The sequence below is a fragment of the Pocillopora damicornis genome, chromosome 11 (assembly GCF_964200805.1).
Source record: "Pocillopora damicornis chromosome 11, jaPocDami1.2, whole genome shotgun sequence".
Lineage (NCBI taxonomy): Eukaryota > Metazoa > Cnidaria > Anthozoa > Scleractinia > Pocilloporidae > Pocillopora > Pocillopora damicornis.
Window position 1 is genome coordinate 17,454,683 of NC_142680.1, and position 14,826 is coordinate 17,469,508.

Sequence of the window (14,826 nt, forward strand, 5' to 3'; positions counted from 1 at the left end):
TTTATCTTCTCAAGCCAAGCCAAAACGAAAGTAAGCTCAAATTAGTTTGTGGTCGGCCCCACCTCGAAGCTTAGACACGGATTCGCTGGTTGTCATCTTCAGTCATTTGCAAGTTATTGCCTTCTCAACGGAAGAAAATTGGACAATTTTTGAAAGCCTCTGATATCACGATGGCTGGTCGTGGACCACAAAGTAAGACATGTTTTACTATGCTGTTTCCTCTATTGACTACGGTTGGTGGTTGATATATCTGAAAGTGTCGCGTGATCTTTGATTTGGACGATATAAATTTTCTTACACTTTCACACAATCGATCAATTGTATCTGTGTACAAATTTCAGAGTACACAAGCATACAAGCGCCCTTATATCTGCAAACGAGTTCATTCCATTCGAATTCAACCGTGAAAGGAAGAACTGTTTCGTAATTCACTCAGAGAAAAATGTGCCTTATGCTTCAAAATAGTTCTCATGTACGGTATTTCGCGATTGGTGTTATTGGTTTGTCTTGAATCTCAATTCAAGCCCATAAATCGCTTACTTTGCAACAACTTACTGATATATTTGAGTCACAAATGTGCGACAGATTGGAAATTGCGCGACAACATTTGATAGACCTAAAAATCACTCAAAAGCTCTGGTTTCCCTTAACTTATTTTCTGTTTTTACCTTTTTTCTTGGCCTTAGTAAGAAATCGTATTTGAGACAACCATAAAAGTGCCGAAAACAATTTACAATTCACACGATCCAGACATTCGAGTAGTTAATTTGCATTTAGATTTCACATTACAATGTAGGTCAACTTCTGCTTTTTACTAGGACGTGTGTGTTTCTCAAAGTTAAATTATCTTCCGAGATTGATCAGATCTATGGAATATAATGCACCAACCATTTCATTCTTTCTGTCTCATTAATTCCCTCATTGTTGCCGAAATAACCGTCGAAAGTAAAGAGTAAAACGATAACATCATGCAAAGAACTCCACAACATGACCCTGACATTTTAATAACGTTTCCAGTCAAGCGTAGGCTCAATTTGCGTCTCTGTTGCCAAATCAATCGCTACTCTCTGTTGGCTTTTAGAAATAAATCAAAGTTTTAACTTGTTTTATCTTTGCATTTTCAAGGTCAAGTTGAACACCCCCTCTCCTCCCCTCCCCTTCATTGTATGCTTTTCGAAATAAGCGGCTCAAAAATTTATGGGGGTGGGGGTAGCGAACTATGAGCAACAAAAAGGAAAAGGGTACAAAACAAAAGTACGCTTCTCTATACATGTGCCATTCAGAGAGGCGAGAGGACAAGAACAGGAGGAGACAGTCGTGGGAGGGTAGAAAGATCCTAACTAGGAAATTTTTACAAACGTGACATATGAATAAGAATGAATCGTGGATTATCATCACTTTTATAATTTTTGTTTTGCAAAAACAGGCAGAGAGGAGGAAGAACTTCTCAGCCTGGCGAATGAAACCCCGTCAGTCTGGAAATCGCTTGGAAAGATATTTGGCCTAACAGATCTGACTGTGATTGAAATCGAAAAAGCTGATTGTGAAGCGCCAGATAAAATTTATGCCGTGCTAAGAAAGTGGAAGGAGTCGCTTGGATCTGGGGCGAGTTATCAAGCATTAGCTCGGGTGCTAGATAGAGTATTAATCAAAAGGCCTGACTTGATAAAGAAACACTATGAGGGCATAGGTAAGTAACTTAGACTAAAAGAGCAACCATGCATTTTTAATTTTCCTCAACCTTCTTTGATCACTGATGCGAAACCAAAGTGAGCGTGGGAGGCGAATCAAGGCAATCACCAGCCGCTTTTCATGAAAGGAGCTCGCGCTCTGCGGATCTGAGGAAACAGCGGAAATCGAGCCTCTCGTCTCGGCCTTAGTCATAAATCGTAACTGAGATAATCATTAAGCTGCAAAGAAGAATTTGCAATTCGTACATTCCAGACATTCGAGTAGTAAATTGCATTCAGATTTCACATTACAATGTAGCTCAACTACCGCTTTTTTATTAGGAAGTGTGTGTTTCTCAAAGTTAATTTATCTTCCGAGATTGATCAGATCAGATCTGTGGAATGCACAAACTATTTCATTCTTGCTGTCTCACCAATTCCCTCACTGTCGCCGAATGACCGTCGAAAGTAAAGAGTAAAACAATGACATCATGCAAAGAAGTGCGCGACATGACTCGAACATAACGATTCCGGTCAAGCAAAGGCTCCAGTTTCCGTCTCTCTTGCCAAATTAATTGCTACTTTCCGTTGGCTTTTAGAAATAAATCAAAGTTTATAACATAGCGCGCGTGGTTGCCCTTTGCAAATCGTATTGAGCCGCAATGAACAAAATCGTTATTTACGCACGCCCGTGCGTAAATAAGATGATGTGTTTGTTTGTTTGTTTTTTTTATCTGGCTTCAGAGTTTCCGTCTTGTTGAGCTGCAGTGCAGGTTTTCTTCTAATGGAAAAATGAGATGAAACATGGAAGAAACCAACGAAGAACTGCCCAATTTTTCTATCGGCATTGGCCTTTTAGGTCCTGATGCAACGAGCAACAAAAATAAAAAAAACTCGCGAGTTGCACGTTCCGCAAATTTGTCGGAAGACCAGCTGCAGCAAATTTTGGCTTTGTTATAAAAGAATTTGCTCAAGCTGTGCGTATATCGAGTTATGGTGCACTTGGGAAGTTTGGAGGGCACTCAAAAAGGTAGAGTTGCTCTCGGCTGCGCCTCGAGCTACTCTTACGCATTTCACTATTTGACGGGTGAATTCCTAACTCGTCAAGCTGTGAATTTTCCTTGAATCGCATAATTGGATAAAAATAAGAAAAAAAGAAAACAGTTATAATATTATTTGTTTTTGTCCTGAGCGCGCGCCCCAGAAAGCTATTTCAAAGTCAACAGTCAGAACTGTCATTGCCGGCGTTAGCGAATTGAAAGCAGGGTCAGCCGTGCACGTTTGAATCTTCGACAACTTTATTCGTAACTTGCGCTTGTTTTTAAATTTGTTTTCAAACTTTTTAAACAAGCTTTACACTATCTTAAGGATAACAGTAGTGTTTCACTGAATTTACAAGCCGTTCATCTTTAACATCTTTGTCAAATTTCCAAATCATTTCCTCGAGAAGGAAAATAATTTACATCTTTTACCCATTTGGTGGAAAAACTGAAAGAGATAAAGTGTCCAAGCGAACGCACTGAAAGTTTAACATCTCGATTAAAGGTATTTATTTCTTCTTCTGTATATATGACAATCGACCTACGCATTTCTTCCGTTGTCGCTTCTTCGTCTTGTTTGGTTGAACTTTTGCTTGCCATTTTCTGGGCCTTGTTCACAGGATTTTCTCGCTTTCTCGCTGTCGCAGGCGAAAGAGATTTTTTATGCTTCTCCAAGAATTTGTAGTTCAATTCAAAACAAGGAAAAACCTCTGGCTCACTTTAAAAAACGCTTTTGTTTTTTGGCTCTTCACAAGTTGACAATGGTTTTGGAAACAATTTAAGATTACATTGTAGTAAACTTTGTTATAATTTGACGATAGTTGTTATGTTTACGTAGACGCGAAGCAATATCACTTCATGCACATGTGCAATTCCACGCCAAATACCCTCTCTTCGATAGCCAATCAGACCGCGAGTTTACTTTTAGTTTTCCATTTTTTTTCGAAATAGATAGCTCGAAAATTTATGGGGGTAGGGGTAGCGAACCATAGGCAACAAAAGAAAACAGTTGCTTAAGAAAAGCGTGCAAAACAAACGTACACTTAACTATGCATGTGCCATTCAGACAGACGAGAGGACAAAAATAGGAGAAGAGAGTCGGGGGAGGGGGGAGGTAGAAAGATCAAACCCAGGAAATTTTGAAATACGTGACATATGAATACAATGAAATTGTGGATTATCAATACTATTATAATTTTTGTTTTGCAAAAACAGGCAGAAAGGAGGTGTTCAAGAAGGGCCAACCAGGGGACGAAGAACTTCTCAGCCTGGCCACGGAATTTGCGTTTGATTGGATATCAATTGGTATGATGTTAAACCTAACTGATCTGACTTTGCTTAAAAAAATCAAAAAAGCTAATGTTGAAAAGGATGAAGAGTATGCCTTGCTAACAAAGTGGAAGGAGTCGCTTGGATATGGAGCGAGTTATCAAGCATTAGCCTGGGTGCTAGATAACAGATTTATCAATATGTATCACTTGGTAAAGAGATACTGTCGTGACAAAGGTAAGTAACTCAAACTAAAAGAGAAACCATTGTTCTTTTTTAATTTTCCTCAGCCTTCCTTGATCGCTGATGCGAAACCAAAGTGAACACGAGAGACGAATCAAGCTCGATCGTCAGCTGCTGGTCATGAAAAGAACCCGCGCTCTGCGGCTCTGAGGAAACAGCGGAAATCGAGCCTCTCGTCTCGGCCTTAGTCATAAATCGTAACTGAGACAATCATTAAGCTGCAAAGAAGAATTTGCATACATTCTAGATCATTCTAAAGTGATCTGAATGTGGAATGCTCTAGAATCTAGACATTCGAGTAGTTCATTGCATTGAGATTTCACATTACAATGTAGCTCTACTACCGCTTTTTGTTAGGAAGTGTGTGTTTCTCAAATTTATCTTATCTTCCGAGATTGATCAAATCTGTGGAATGCACAAACCATTTCATTCTTGCTGTCTTAGTAACGTTTCCAATCAAGCGTAGGCTCCAGTTTGCGTCTCAAGTTGCCAAATTAACTGCTACTTTATTATAATTTTTATTTTGCAAAATCAGGCAGAGAGGAGGTGTTCAAGAAAGGCCAACCGGGAGACAAAGAACTTCTCAGTCTGTCCCAGGAATTTGTGGTTAATTGGGGATTGCTGGGTATGATGCCAGGCTTAACACATATGACTTTGAATTACTTGGACGAAGCTTATCCTGAAGAGTCGTATAAAACGTCTGTCGTGCTAAGAGAGTGGAAGGACTCGCTTGGATCTGAGGCGAGTTATCAAGCATTAGCTCAGTTGCTAGATATCGCATTCACTTATATGCGTGACTTGGTAGAAACATACTGTCATGACAAAGGTAAGAAACTCAAGTTAAAAGAGCAACAAGGTTTTTTTCTTTTTTATTTTTCCTCAGCCTTCCTTGATCGCTGATGCGAAACCAAAGTGAACATGAGAGACGAATCAAGCTCGATTACCAACCGCTGGTCCTGAAAATGGCCCATGTTCTAAGGATCAATGAGAACAGCGGAAATCGAGCCTCTAATCTCGGCCATAGTCAAAAATCTTAACTGGGACAATCATAAAACTGCAGCAAAGAATTTGCAATCGCACGATCCAGATATTCGAGTAGTTAATTGCATTGGGATTTCATATTACAGTGAAGTACAACTTCCACTTTTTCATTAGGACATGTGTGCTTCTCAAAGTTAATTTATCTCCCGAGATTGATCAGATCTGTAGAATGCCCAAACCATTTCATTCTTGCTGTCTCACCAATTCACTCATTGTTGCCGCATGAACCGTCCAAAGTAAAGAGTAAAACGATGACATGCTTGGGAAATGCGTGAAAAACAAAAGTATACATCACTAGACATGTGGCATTCAAAGAGGCGAGAGGACAAAAACAGGAAGAGAGAGTCGGGGGAGAAGGGGGGGGAGAGAAGTAAAGATTACTATTTAGTGAATGTTGACAAACGTGACATACGAATACGATTGAATCGTGGATTATCATCACCATTATAATTTTTATTTTGCAAAATCAGGCAGAGAGAAGGTGTTGAAGAAAGGCCATCCAAAGGACGATGAACTTCTCAGTCTGTCCCAGGAATTTGTGATTAATTGGAGATGGTTTGGTATGCTGTCAGGCTTAACACAACCGTCTTTGAATGAAATCGACGAGGCTAATGGTGAAGAGTCGGATAAAATGTATGCCGTGCTAAGAAAGTGGAAGGAATCACTTGGATCTGGGGCGAAATATCAAGCATTAGCTCAGTTGCTTGATATCGCATTCACCTATATGCGTGACTTGGTAAAAACATACTGTCATGACAAAGGTAAGTAACTCAAACTAAAAGAGCAGCCATGCTTTTTTTTATTTTTTTTCTTCAGCCTTCCTTGATCGCTGATGCGAAACCAAAGTGAACACGAGAGACGAATCAAACTCGAATACCAGCCGCTAATCATGAAAAGAGCCCGTGCTCTGAGGATCTGAGGGAACAGGGGATATCGAGCCTCTCGTCTCGGTCTTAGTCAGAAGTCTTAACTGACACAATCATCAAACTGCAGAAAAGAATTTGCAAATCGCACGATCGCGACATTCGAGCAGTTAATTGCATTGGGATTTCATATTACAATGAGGTGCAACTTCCGCTTTTTATTAAAAAGTGTGTGCTTCACAAAGTTAATTTATCTTCCGAGATTGATCAGATCTGTAGAATGCACAAACCATTTCATTCTTGCTGTTTCACCAATTCCCTCATTGTTGCCACACGAATCGTTGAAAGTAAAGAGTAAAACGATGACATACTTGGGAAAAGCGTGATAAACAAAAGTACGCTTCACTAGACATGTGCCATTCAAAGAGGCGAGAGGACAAAAACAGGAGGAGAGAGTCGGGGGAGAAGGGTAGGGGGGAGAGAAGTAAAAGTCCTATTTAGTAAATGTTGACAAACATGACATATGAATACGATTGAATCGTGGATTATCATCACCATTATAATTTTTATTTTGCAAAATCAGGCAGAGAGGAAGTGTTCAAGATAGGCCAACCAGGGGACGATGAACTTCTCAGTCTGTCCCAGGAACTTGTGATTAATTGGAGAAGGCTTGGTATGATGTCAGGCTTAACACATCTGACTTTGAATGAAATAGACGAGGCTTATGATGAAGAGTCGGATAAAATGTATGCCGTGCTAAGAACGTGGAACGAGTCGCTTGGATCTGGGGCGAGTTATGAAGCATTAGCTCTGTTGTTAGATGAATTTGTTATCCTAAGGCATGACTTGATAGAGAGATACTGTTATGACAAAGGTAAGTAACTCAAATTAAAAGAACAGCCATGCATTTTTTTAAATTTTTCCTCGGTCATCCTTGATCACTGATGCTAAACCAAAGTGAACATGGGAGACGAATCAAGTTCGATTACCAGCCGCTGGTCATGAAAAGAGCCCGTGCTCTGAGGATCTGAGGGAACAGCGGAAATCGAGCCTCTTTTCTCGCTCTTAGTCAGAAATCTTAACTGAGACAATCATAAAACTGCAGAAAAGAATTTGCAAATCGCACGATCCAGACATTCAAGTAGTTAATTGCATTGGAACTTTAATTACAATGTGATGCAACTTCCGCTTTTTTATTAGGACTTGTGTGCTTCGCTTTATTAAGAAGTGTGTGCTTCACAAAGTTAATTTATCTTCCGAGATTGATCAGATCTGTGGAATGCACAAACCATTTCATCCTTGCTGTCTCCTCAATTCCCTCATTATTGCCACATGAATCGTTAAAAGTAAAGAGGAAAACGATGACATGCTTGGGAAAAGCGTGAAAAACAAAAGTACGCTTCACTAGACATGTGCCATTCAAAGAGGTGAGAGGACAAAAACAGGAGGAGAGAGTCGGGGGAGAAGGGTAGGGGAGAGAGAAGTAAATATTCCTATGAAGTAAATGTTGACAACCGTGACATACGAATACGATTGAATCGTGGATTATCATCACCATTATAATTTTTATTTTGCAAAATCAGGCAGAGAGGAAGGGTTCAAGATAGGCCAAGTAGTGGACGAAGAACTTCTCAGTCTGTCCCAGAAAATTGTGATTAATTGGATATGGTTTGGTATGATTTCAGATTCAACAGATCTGACTTTGAATGAAATCGACGAGGCTAATGGTGAAGAGTCGGATAAAATGTATGCCTTGCTAAGAAAGTGGAAGGAGTCGCTTAGATCTGGGGCGAGTTATGAAGCATTAGCTCTGTTGTTAGATGAATTTGATATCCTAAGGCATGACTTGATAGAGAGATACTGTTATGACAAAGGTAAGTAACTCAAACTAAAAGAACAGCCATGCATTTTTTTAAATTTTTCCTCGGCCATCCTTGATCACTGATGCTAAACCAAAATGAACATGAGAGACGAATGAAGCTCGATTGCCAGCCGCTGGTCATGAAAAGAGCCCGTGCTCTGAGGATCTGAGGGAAAAGCGGAAATCGAGCCTCTTCTTTCGCTCTTGGTTAGAAATCTTAACTGAGACAATCATCAAACTGCAGAAAAGAATTTGCAAATCGCACGATCCAGACATTCGAGTAGTTACTTGCGTTGGGACTTTGAGTACAATGTAATGCAACCTCCGCTTTTTTACTAGGACGTGTGTGATTCGCAAAGTTAATTTATCTTCCGAGGTTGATCAGATCTGTGGAATGCACAAACCATTTCATTCTTGCTGTCTCACCAATTACCTCATTCTTGGTGCATGAACCGTCGAAAGTAAAGAGTAAAACGATGACATGCTTGGAAAAAGCGTTAAAAACAAAAGTATGCTTCACTAGACATGTGCCATTCAAAGAGGCGAGAGGACAAAAACAGGAGGAGAGAGTCGGGGGGGGAAGGGTGGGGGGGGGAAGGGTGGGGGGGGGAGAGAGGTAAAAGTCCTATTTAGTAAATGTTGACAAACGTGACATATGAATACTATTGAATCGTGGATTATCGTCACCAGTATGATTTTTATTTTGCAAAATCAGGCAGAGAGGAAGTGTTCAAGAAAGGCCAACCAGGGGACGAAGAACTTCTCATGCTGTCCCAGAAATTTGTTATTAATTGGAGATGGCTTGGTATGATGTCAGGCTTAACACATCCGACTTTGAATGAAATCGACGAAGCTAATGGTGTAGAGTCGGATAAAATGTATGCCGTGCTAAGAAAGTGGAAGGAGTCGCATGGATCTGTAGCGAGTTATGAAGCATTAGCTCTGTTGCTAGATAAATATTTTATCCATGTGCATGACTTGAGAGAGAGATACTGTCGTGACGAAGGTAAGTAACTCAAACTAAAAGAGCAGCCATGCTTTTTTTAAAATTTTTTCTTAACCTTCCTTGATCGCTGATGAGAAACCAAAGTGATCTTGAGAGACGAATCAAACTCGATTACCATCCGTCACGAAAAGAGCCCGTGCTCTAAGCATCTGTGGGAACAGCGGAAATCGAGCCTCTCGTCTAGGCCTTAGTCAGAAATCTTTTCTGAGACAATCGTAAAACTGCCGAAAAAATTTGCAAATCACACGATCGCGACATTCGAGTAGTTAATTGCATTGGGATTTCATATTTCAGTAAAGTGCACGTTCCGCTTTTTTATTAGGACGTGTGTGCTTCTCAAAGTTAATTTATCTTCCGAGATTAATCAGATCTGTGAAATGCACAAACCGTTTCATTCTTGCTGTCTTACCAATTCCCTCATTGTTGCCGCATAAACCGTTGAAAGTAAAGAGTAAAACGATGACATGCTCGGGAAAAGCGTGAAAAACAAAAATATGCTTCGCTAGACATGTGGCTTTCAAAGAAGCGAGAAGACAGAAACAGAAGAAAGAGTCGGGGCAGAAGGGGAGGGGGGTGAGAAGTAAAAGTCCTATTTAGTAAATGTTGACAAACGTGACATACGAATACGATTGAATCATGGATTATATTCACTATTATAATTTTTATTTTGCAAAATCAGGCAGAGAGGAGGTGTTCAAGATAGGCCAACCAGAGGACGAAGAACTTCACAGTCTGTCCCAGAAAATTGGGATTAATTGGAGATGGCTTGGTATGATGTCAGGCTTAACAGATCTGACTTTGAATGAAATCGACGAGGCTAATGGTGAAGAGTCGGATAAAATGTATGCCGTGCTAAGAAAGTGGAAGGAGTCGCTTGGATCTGGAGCTAGTTATGAAGCATTAGCTCTGTTGCTAGATAAATGTTTTATCCATCGGCATGACTTGATAGTGAGATACTTTCATGGCAAGGGTAAGTAACTCAAACTAAAAGAGCAGCCATGCTTTTTTTTTTCTTTTTTTTCCTCAGCCTTCCTTGATCGCTGATGGTAAACCAAAGTGAACATGAGAGATGAATCAAGCTCGATTACCAGCCGCTAATATTGAAAAGAGCCCGTGCTCTGGGGATCTGAGGGAACATCGGAAATCGAACCTCTTGTCTCGGCCTTAGTCAGAAATCTTAACGAAGACAATCATAAAACTGCACAAAGGAATTTGCTAATCGCACAATCGCGACATTCGCGTAGTTAATTGCATTGGGATTTCATATTACGATGAAGTGCAACTTCCACTTTTTTATTAAGACGAGTGTGCTTCTCAAAGTTAATTTATCTTCCGAGATTGATCAGATCTGTGGAATGCACAAACCATTTCATTCTTGCTGTCTTACCAATTCCCTCATTGTTGCCGCATGAACCGTTAAAAGTAAAGAGTAAAACGATGACATGCTTGGGAAAAGCGTGAAAAACAAAAATATGCTTCACTAGACATGTGCCTTTCAAAGAGGCAAGAATACAGGAGGAGAGAGTCGGGGGAGAAGGGGAGGGGGGAGAGAAGTAAAAATCCTATTTAGTAAGTGTTCATAAACGTGACATATGAATACGATTGAATTGTGGATTATCATCACCAGTATAATTTTTATTTTGCAAAATCAGGCAGAGAGGAAGTGTTCAAGATAGGCCAAGTAGTGGACGAAGAACTTCTCAGTCTGTCCCAGAAAATTGTGATTAATTGGATATGGTTTGGTATGATTTCAGATTCAACAGATCTGACTTTGAATGAAATCGACGAGGCTAATGGCGAAGAGTCGGATGAAATGTGTTTTGTGCTAGGAAAGTGGAAGGACTGGCCTGAATGTAAGGCGAGGTATCAAGCTTTGGCTGAGTTGGTAGAAATCGCATTCACCTCTATGAGTGACTTGGTAGAAACATACTGTCATGACAAAGGTAAGTAACTCAAACTAAAAGAGCAACCATGCTTTTTTTTTAAATTTTTCCTTAGCCTTCCTTGATCGCTGATGCTAAACCAAAGTGAACATGAGAGACGGATCAAGCTCGATTACCAGCCGCTGGTTATGAAAGAGCCCTTGTTCTAACAATCTGTGGGAACAGCGGAAACCGAGCCTCTGGTCTCGGCTATAGTCAAAAATCTTAACTGAGACAATTATAAAACTGCAGAAAAGAATTTAAAAATCGCACGATCGCGACATTCGAGCAGTTAATTGCATTGGGATTTCATATTAAGATGAAGTGCAATTTCCGCTTTTTTATCAGGACGTGGGTGCTTCGCAAAGTTAATGTATCTTCCGAGATTAATCAGATCTGTGGAATGCACAGATCATTTCATTCTTGCTGTCTCACCAATTCCCTCATTGTTGCCTCATGAATCGTTAAAATAAAAGAGTAAAACGATGAAATGCTTGGGAAATGCGTGAAAAACAAAAGTATGCTTCACTAGACATGTGGCATTCAAAGAGGCGAGTGGACAGAAACAGAAGAAAGAGTCGGGGCAGAAGGGGGGGGGGAGAGAAGTAAAAATCCTATTCAGTTAATGTTGACAAATGTGGCATCTGAATACGGTTGAATCCTGGATTATCATCACCATTAAAATTTTTATTTTGCAATATCAGGCAGAGAGGATAGGGTCAAGATAGGCCAACCAGAGGATGAAGAACTTCTCAGGCTGTCCCAGAAATTTGTGATTAATTGGAGATCACTTGGTATGATGACAGGCTTAACACATCTGACTTTGAATGAGATCGACGAAGCTAATGGTGAAGAGTCGGATAAAATGTATGCCGTGCTAAGAAAGTGGAAGGAGTCGCTTGGATCTGGGGCGAGTTATGAAGCATTAGCTCTGTTGCTAAATAAATGTTTTATCCATGGGCATGACTTGATAGAGATATACTGTCATGACAAAGGTAAGTAACTCAAATTAAAAGAGCAGCCATGCTTTTTTTTTTCTTATTTTTCCTCAGCCTTCCTTGATCGCTGATGCTAAACCAAAGTGAACATGAGAGACGAATCAAACTCGATTACCAGCCGCTAATCATGAAAAGAGCCCGTGCTCTGTGGATCTGAGGGAACAGCGGATATCGAGCCTCTTGTCTCGCTCTTAGTCAGAAATCTTAACTGAGACAATCATCAAACTGCAGAAAAGAATTTGCAAATCGCACGATCCAGACATTCGAGTAGTTAATTGCATTGGGATTTTAATTACAATGTAGTCCAACTTCCGCTTTTTTATTAAGACGTGTGTGCTTCGCAAAGTTAATTTATCTTCCGATATTAATCAGATCTGTAGAATGTACAAACCATTTCATTCTTGCTGTCTCACCAATTCCCTCATTGTTGCCGCATGAACCGTCGAAAGTAGAGTAAAACGACTACATGCTTAAGAAAAGCGTAAAAAACAAAAGTATGCTTCACTAGACATGTGCCATTCAAAGAGGCGAGAGGACAAAAACAGGAGGAGAGAGTCATGAGATAAGTAAAAATCCTATTTAGCAAATGTTGACAAACTTGACATACGAATACGATTGAATCGTGGATTATATTCACTATTAAAATTTTCATTTTGCAAATCAGACAGAGTGGAGGTGTTCAAGAAAGGCCAACCAGGGGAAGATGAAGTTCTCCGTCTGTCCCAAGAATTTGTAATTAATTGGAGATCACTTGGTATGATGGCAGGCTTAACAGATCTGACTTTGAATAAAATCGACAAAGCTTATCGTGGAGAGTCGGATAAAACGTATTTCGTGCTTAGAAAGTGGAAGGAGTCGCTTGGATCTGGGGCGAGTTATCGAGCATTAGCTCTATTGCTAAATATGGCATTCACCAATAGGCATGACCTGGTAGAGACATACTGTCATTACGAAGGTAACTAACTCAAACCAAAAGAGCAGCCATGCTTTTTTTTTTATTTTTATTTTTCCATAGCTCTCCTTGATTGCTGATGCGAAACCAAAATGAACACGAGAGACGAATTAAGCTCGATTACCAGCCGTTGGTTATGAATAGAGCTCGTGCTCTGAGGATCTAAGGGAACAACGGAAATCGAGCCTCTCCTCTCGACCTTAGTCAGAAATCTTAACTGAGACAATCATAAAACTGCTGAAAAGAATTTGCAAATCGCACGATCCAGACATTCGCTTGGTTAATTGCATTGGGATTTCGTATTACAATGTAGAGCAACTTCCGCTTTTTTATTAGGACGTGTCTTCTTGGAAAGTTAATTTATCTTCCGAGATTGATCAGATATGTGGTTTCCACAAACCATTTCATTCTTGCTGTCTCACCAATTCCAATTCCCTCATTCTTGGCGCATAAACCATCGAAAGTTAAGAGTAAAACGATGACATTCTTGAGAAAAGCGTGAAAAACAAAAGTATGCTTCACTATACACGTGCCCTTCAAAGAGGCGAGAGGACAAAAACAAGACGAGAGAGTCGGGAGAGAAGGGGGGAAAGAGAAGTAAAAAAACCTATTTAGTAAATATTGATAAACATGACCTATGAATACGATTGAATCGTCACCATTATAATTTTTATTTTGCAAAATCAGGCGGAGAGGAAGTGTTTAAGATAGGGCAACCAGGGGACGAAGAACTTCTTAGTGTGTCCCAGAAAATTGTGATTAATTGGAGATGGCTTGGTATGATGTCAGGCTTAACACATCTGACTTTGAATGAAATCGACAAAGCTAAGTGTGAAGAGTCGGATAAAATGTATGCCGTGCTAAGAAAGTGGAAAGAGTCGCTTGGATCTGGGGCGAGTTATGAAGCATTAGCTCCGTTGCTAGAGAAATGTCTTATCCATGGGCATGGCTTGATAGAGAGATACTGTCATGACAAAGGTAAGTAACTCAAACTAAAACAGTAACCATGCTTTTTTTTTCATTTTTTCTCAGCCTTCCTTGATAGCTGATGAGAAACCAAAGTGAACTTGAGAGACGAATCAAACTCGATTACCAGCCGCTGGTCATGAAAAGAGCCCGTACTCTAAGGATCTGTAAGAACAGCGGAAATCGAGGCTCTCGTCTCGGCCTTAGTCAGAAATCTTAGCTGAGACAATCATAAAACTGTCGAAAAGAATTTGCAAGTCGCACAATCGCGACATTCGAGCAGTTAATTGCATTGGGATTTCATATTACAGTAAAGCGCAACTTCCGCTTTTTTATTAGGACGTGTGTGCTTCTCAAAGTTAATTTATCTTCCGAGAATGATCAGATCTGTGGAATGCACGAAACATTTTATTCTTGCTGTCTCACCAATTACTTCATTGTTGCCGCATGAACCGTTGAAAGTAAAGAGTAAAACGATGACATGCTCGGGAAAAGCATGAAAAACAAAAGTATGCTTCGCTAGACATGTGGCATTCAAAGACGCGAGAGGACAGAAACAGAGGGAAGAGTCGGGGGAGAAGTAAAAGTCCTATTTAGTAAATGTTGACAAACGTGACATATGAATACGATTAAATCGTGGATTATCATCACCAGTATAATTTTTATTTTGCAAAATCAGGCAGAGAGGAGGTGTTCAAGAAAGGCCGACCAGGGGACGATGAACTTCTCAGTCTGTCCCAGGAATTTGTGATTAATTGGAGATGGCTTGGTATGATGTCAGGCTTAACACATCTGACTTTGAATGAAATCGACAAAGCTAATGGTTAAGAGTCGGATAAAATGTATGCCGTGCTAAGAAAGTGGAAGGAGTCGCTTGAATCTAGGGCGAGTGGTGAAGCATTAGCTCAGCTGCTACATAAATGTTTTATCCATGGGAATGACTTGATAGAGAGATACTGTCGTGACAAAGGTAAGTAACTCAAACTAAAAGAGCA

At 40.1% G+C, this 14,826-nt stretch overlaps 2 protein-coding genes across 2 annotated transcripts in view; both read left to right on the forward strand.

The window, feature by feature from the left end:
* On the forward strand, positions 1–14,659 carry LOC149037881 (uncharacterized). Its single transcript, XM_089188065.1, has 14 exons — positions 1–192; positions 1,427–1,690; positions 3,926–4,216; positions 4,758–5,048; positions 5,734–6,024; positions 6,710–7,000; positions 7,812–8,000; positions 8,703–8,993; positions 9,673–9,963; positions 10,748–10,936; positions 11,620–11,910; positions 12,578–12,868; positions 13,553–13,843; positions 14,511–14,659. Exons 1-14 carry the CDS (start codon positions 171–173, stop codon positions 14,657–14,659), a joined length of 3,432 nt encoding a protein of 1,143 aa, XP_089044191.1. The 5' UTR covers positions 1–170.
* The window catches only part of LOC149037882 (uncharacterized), a 20,458-nt gene continuing 20,164 nt past the window's right edge, over positions 14,533–14,826 (forward strand). Inside the window, exon 1 of the mRNA XM_089188064.1 lies at positions 14,533–14,801. Within this exon, the coding sequence (XP_089044190.1) occupies positions 14,672–14,801 (130 nt within the window). The 5' untranslated portion in view covers positions 14,533–14,671. The remainder of the gene's footprint in view (positions 14,802–14,826) is intronic.

Bases quoted from the DNA above. Each gene is read 5' to 3' on its own strand.
- LOC149037881 (XM_089188065.1), top strand. From the start codon at position 171: ATGGCTGGTCGTGGACCACAAA. The intron at 6,025-6,709 runs GTAAGTAACTCA...TTGCAAAATCAG, and splicing joins AACATACTGTCATGACAAAG to GCAGAGAGGAAGTGTTCAAG. The intron at 10,937-11,619 runs GTAAGTAACTCA...TTGCAATATCAG, and splicing joins AACATACTGTCATGACAAAG to GCAGAGAGGATAGGGTCAAG.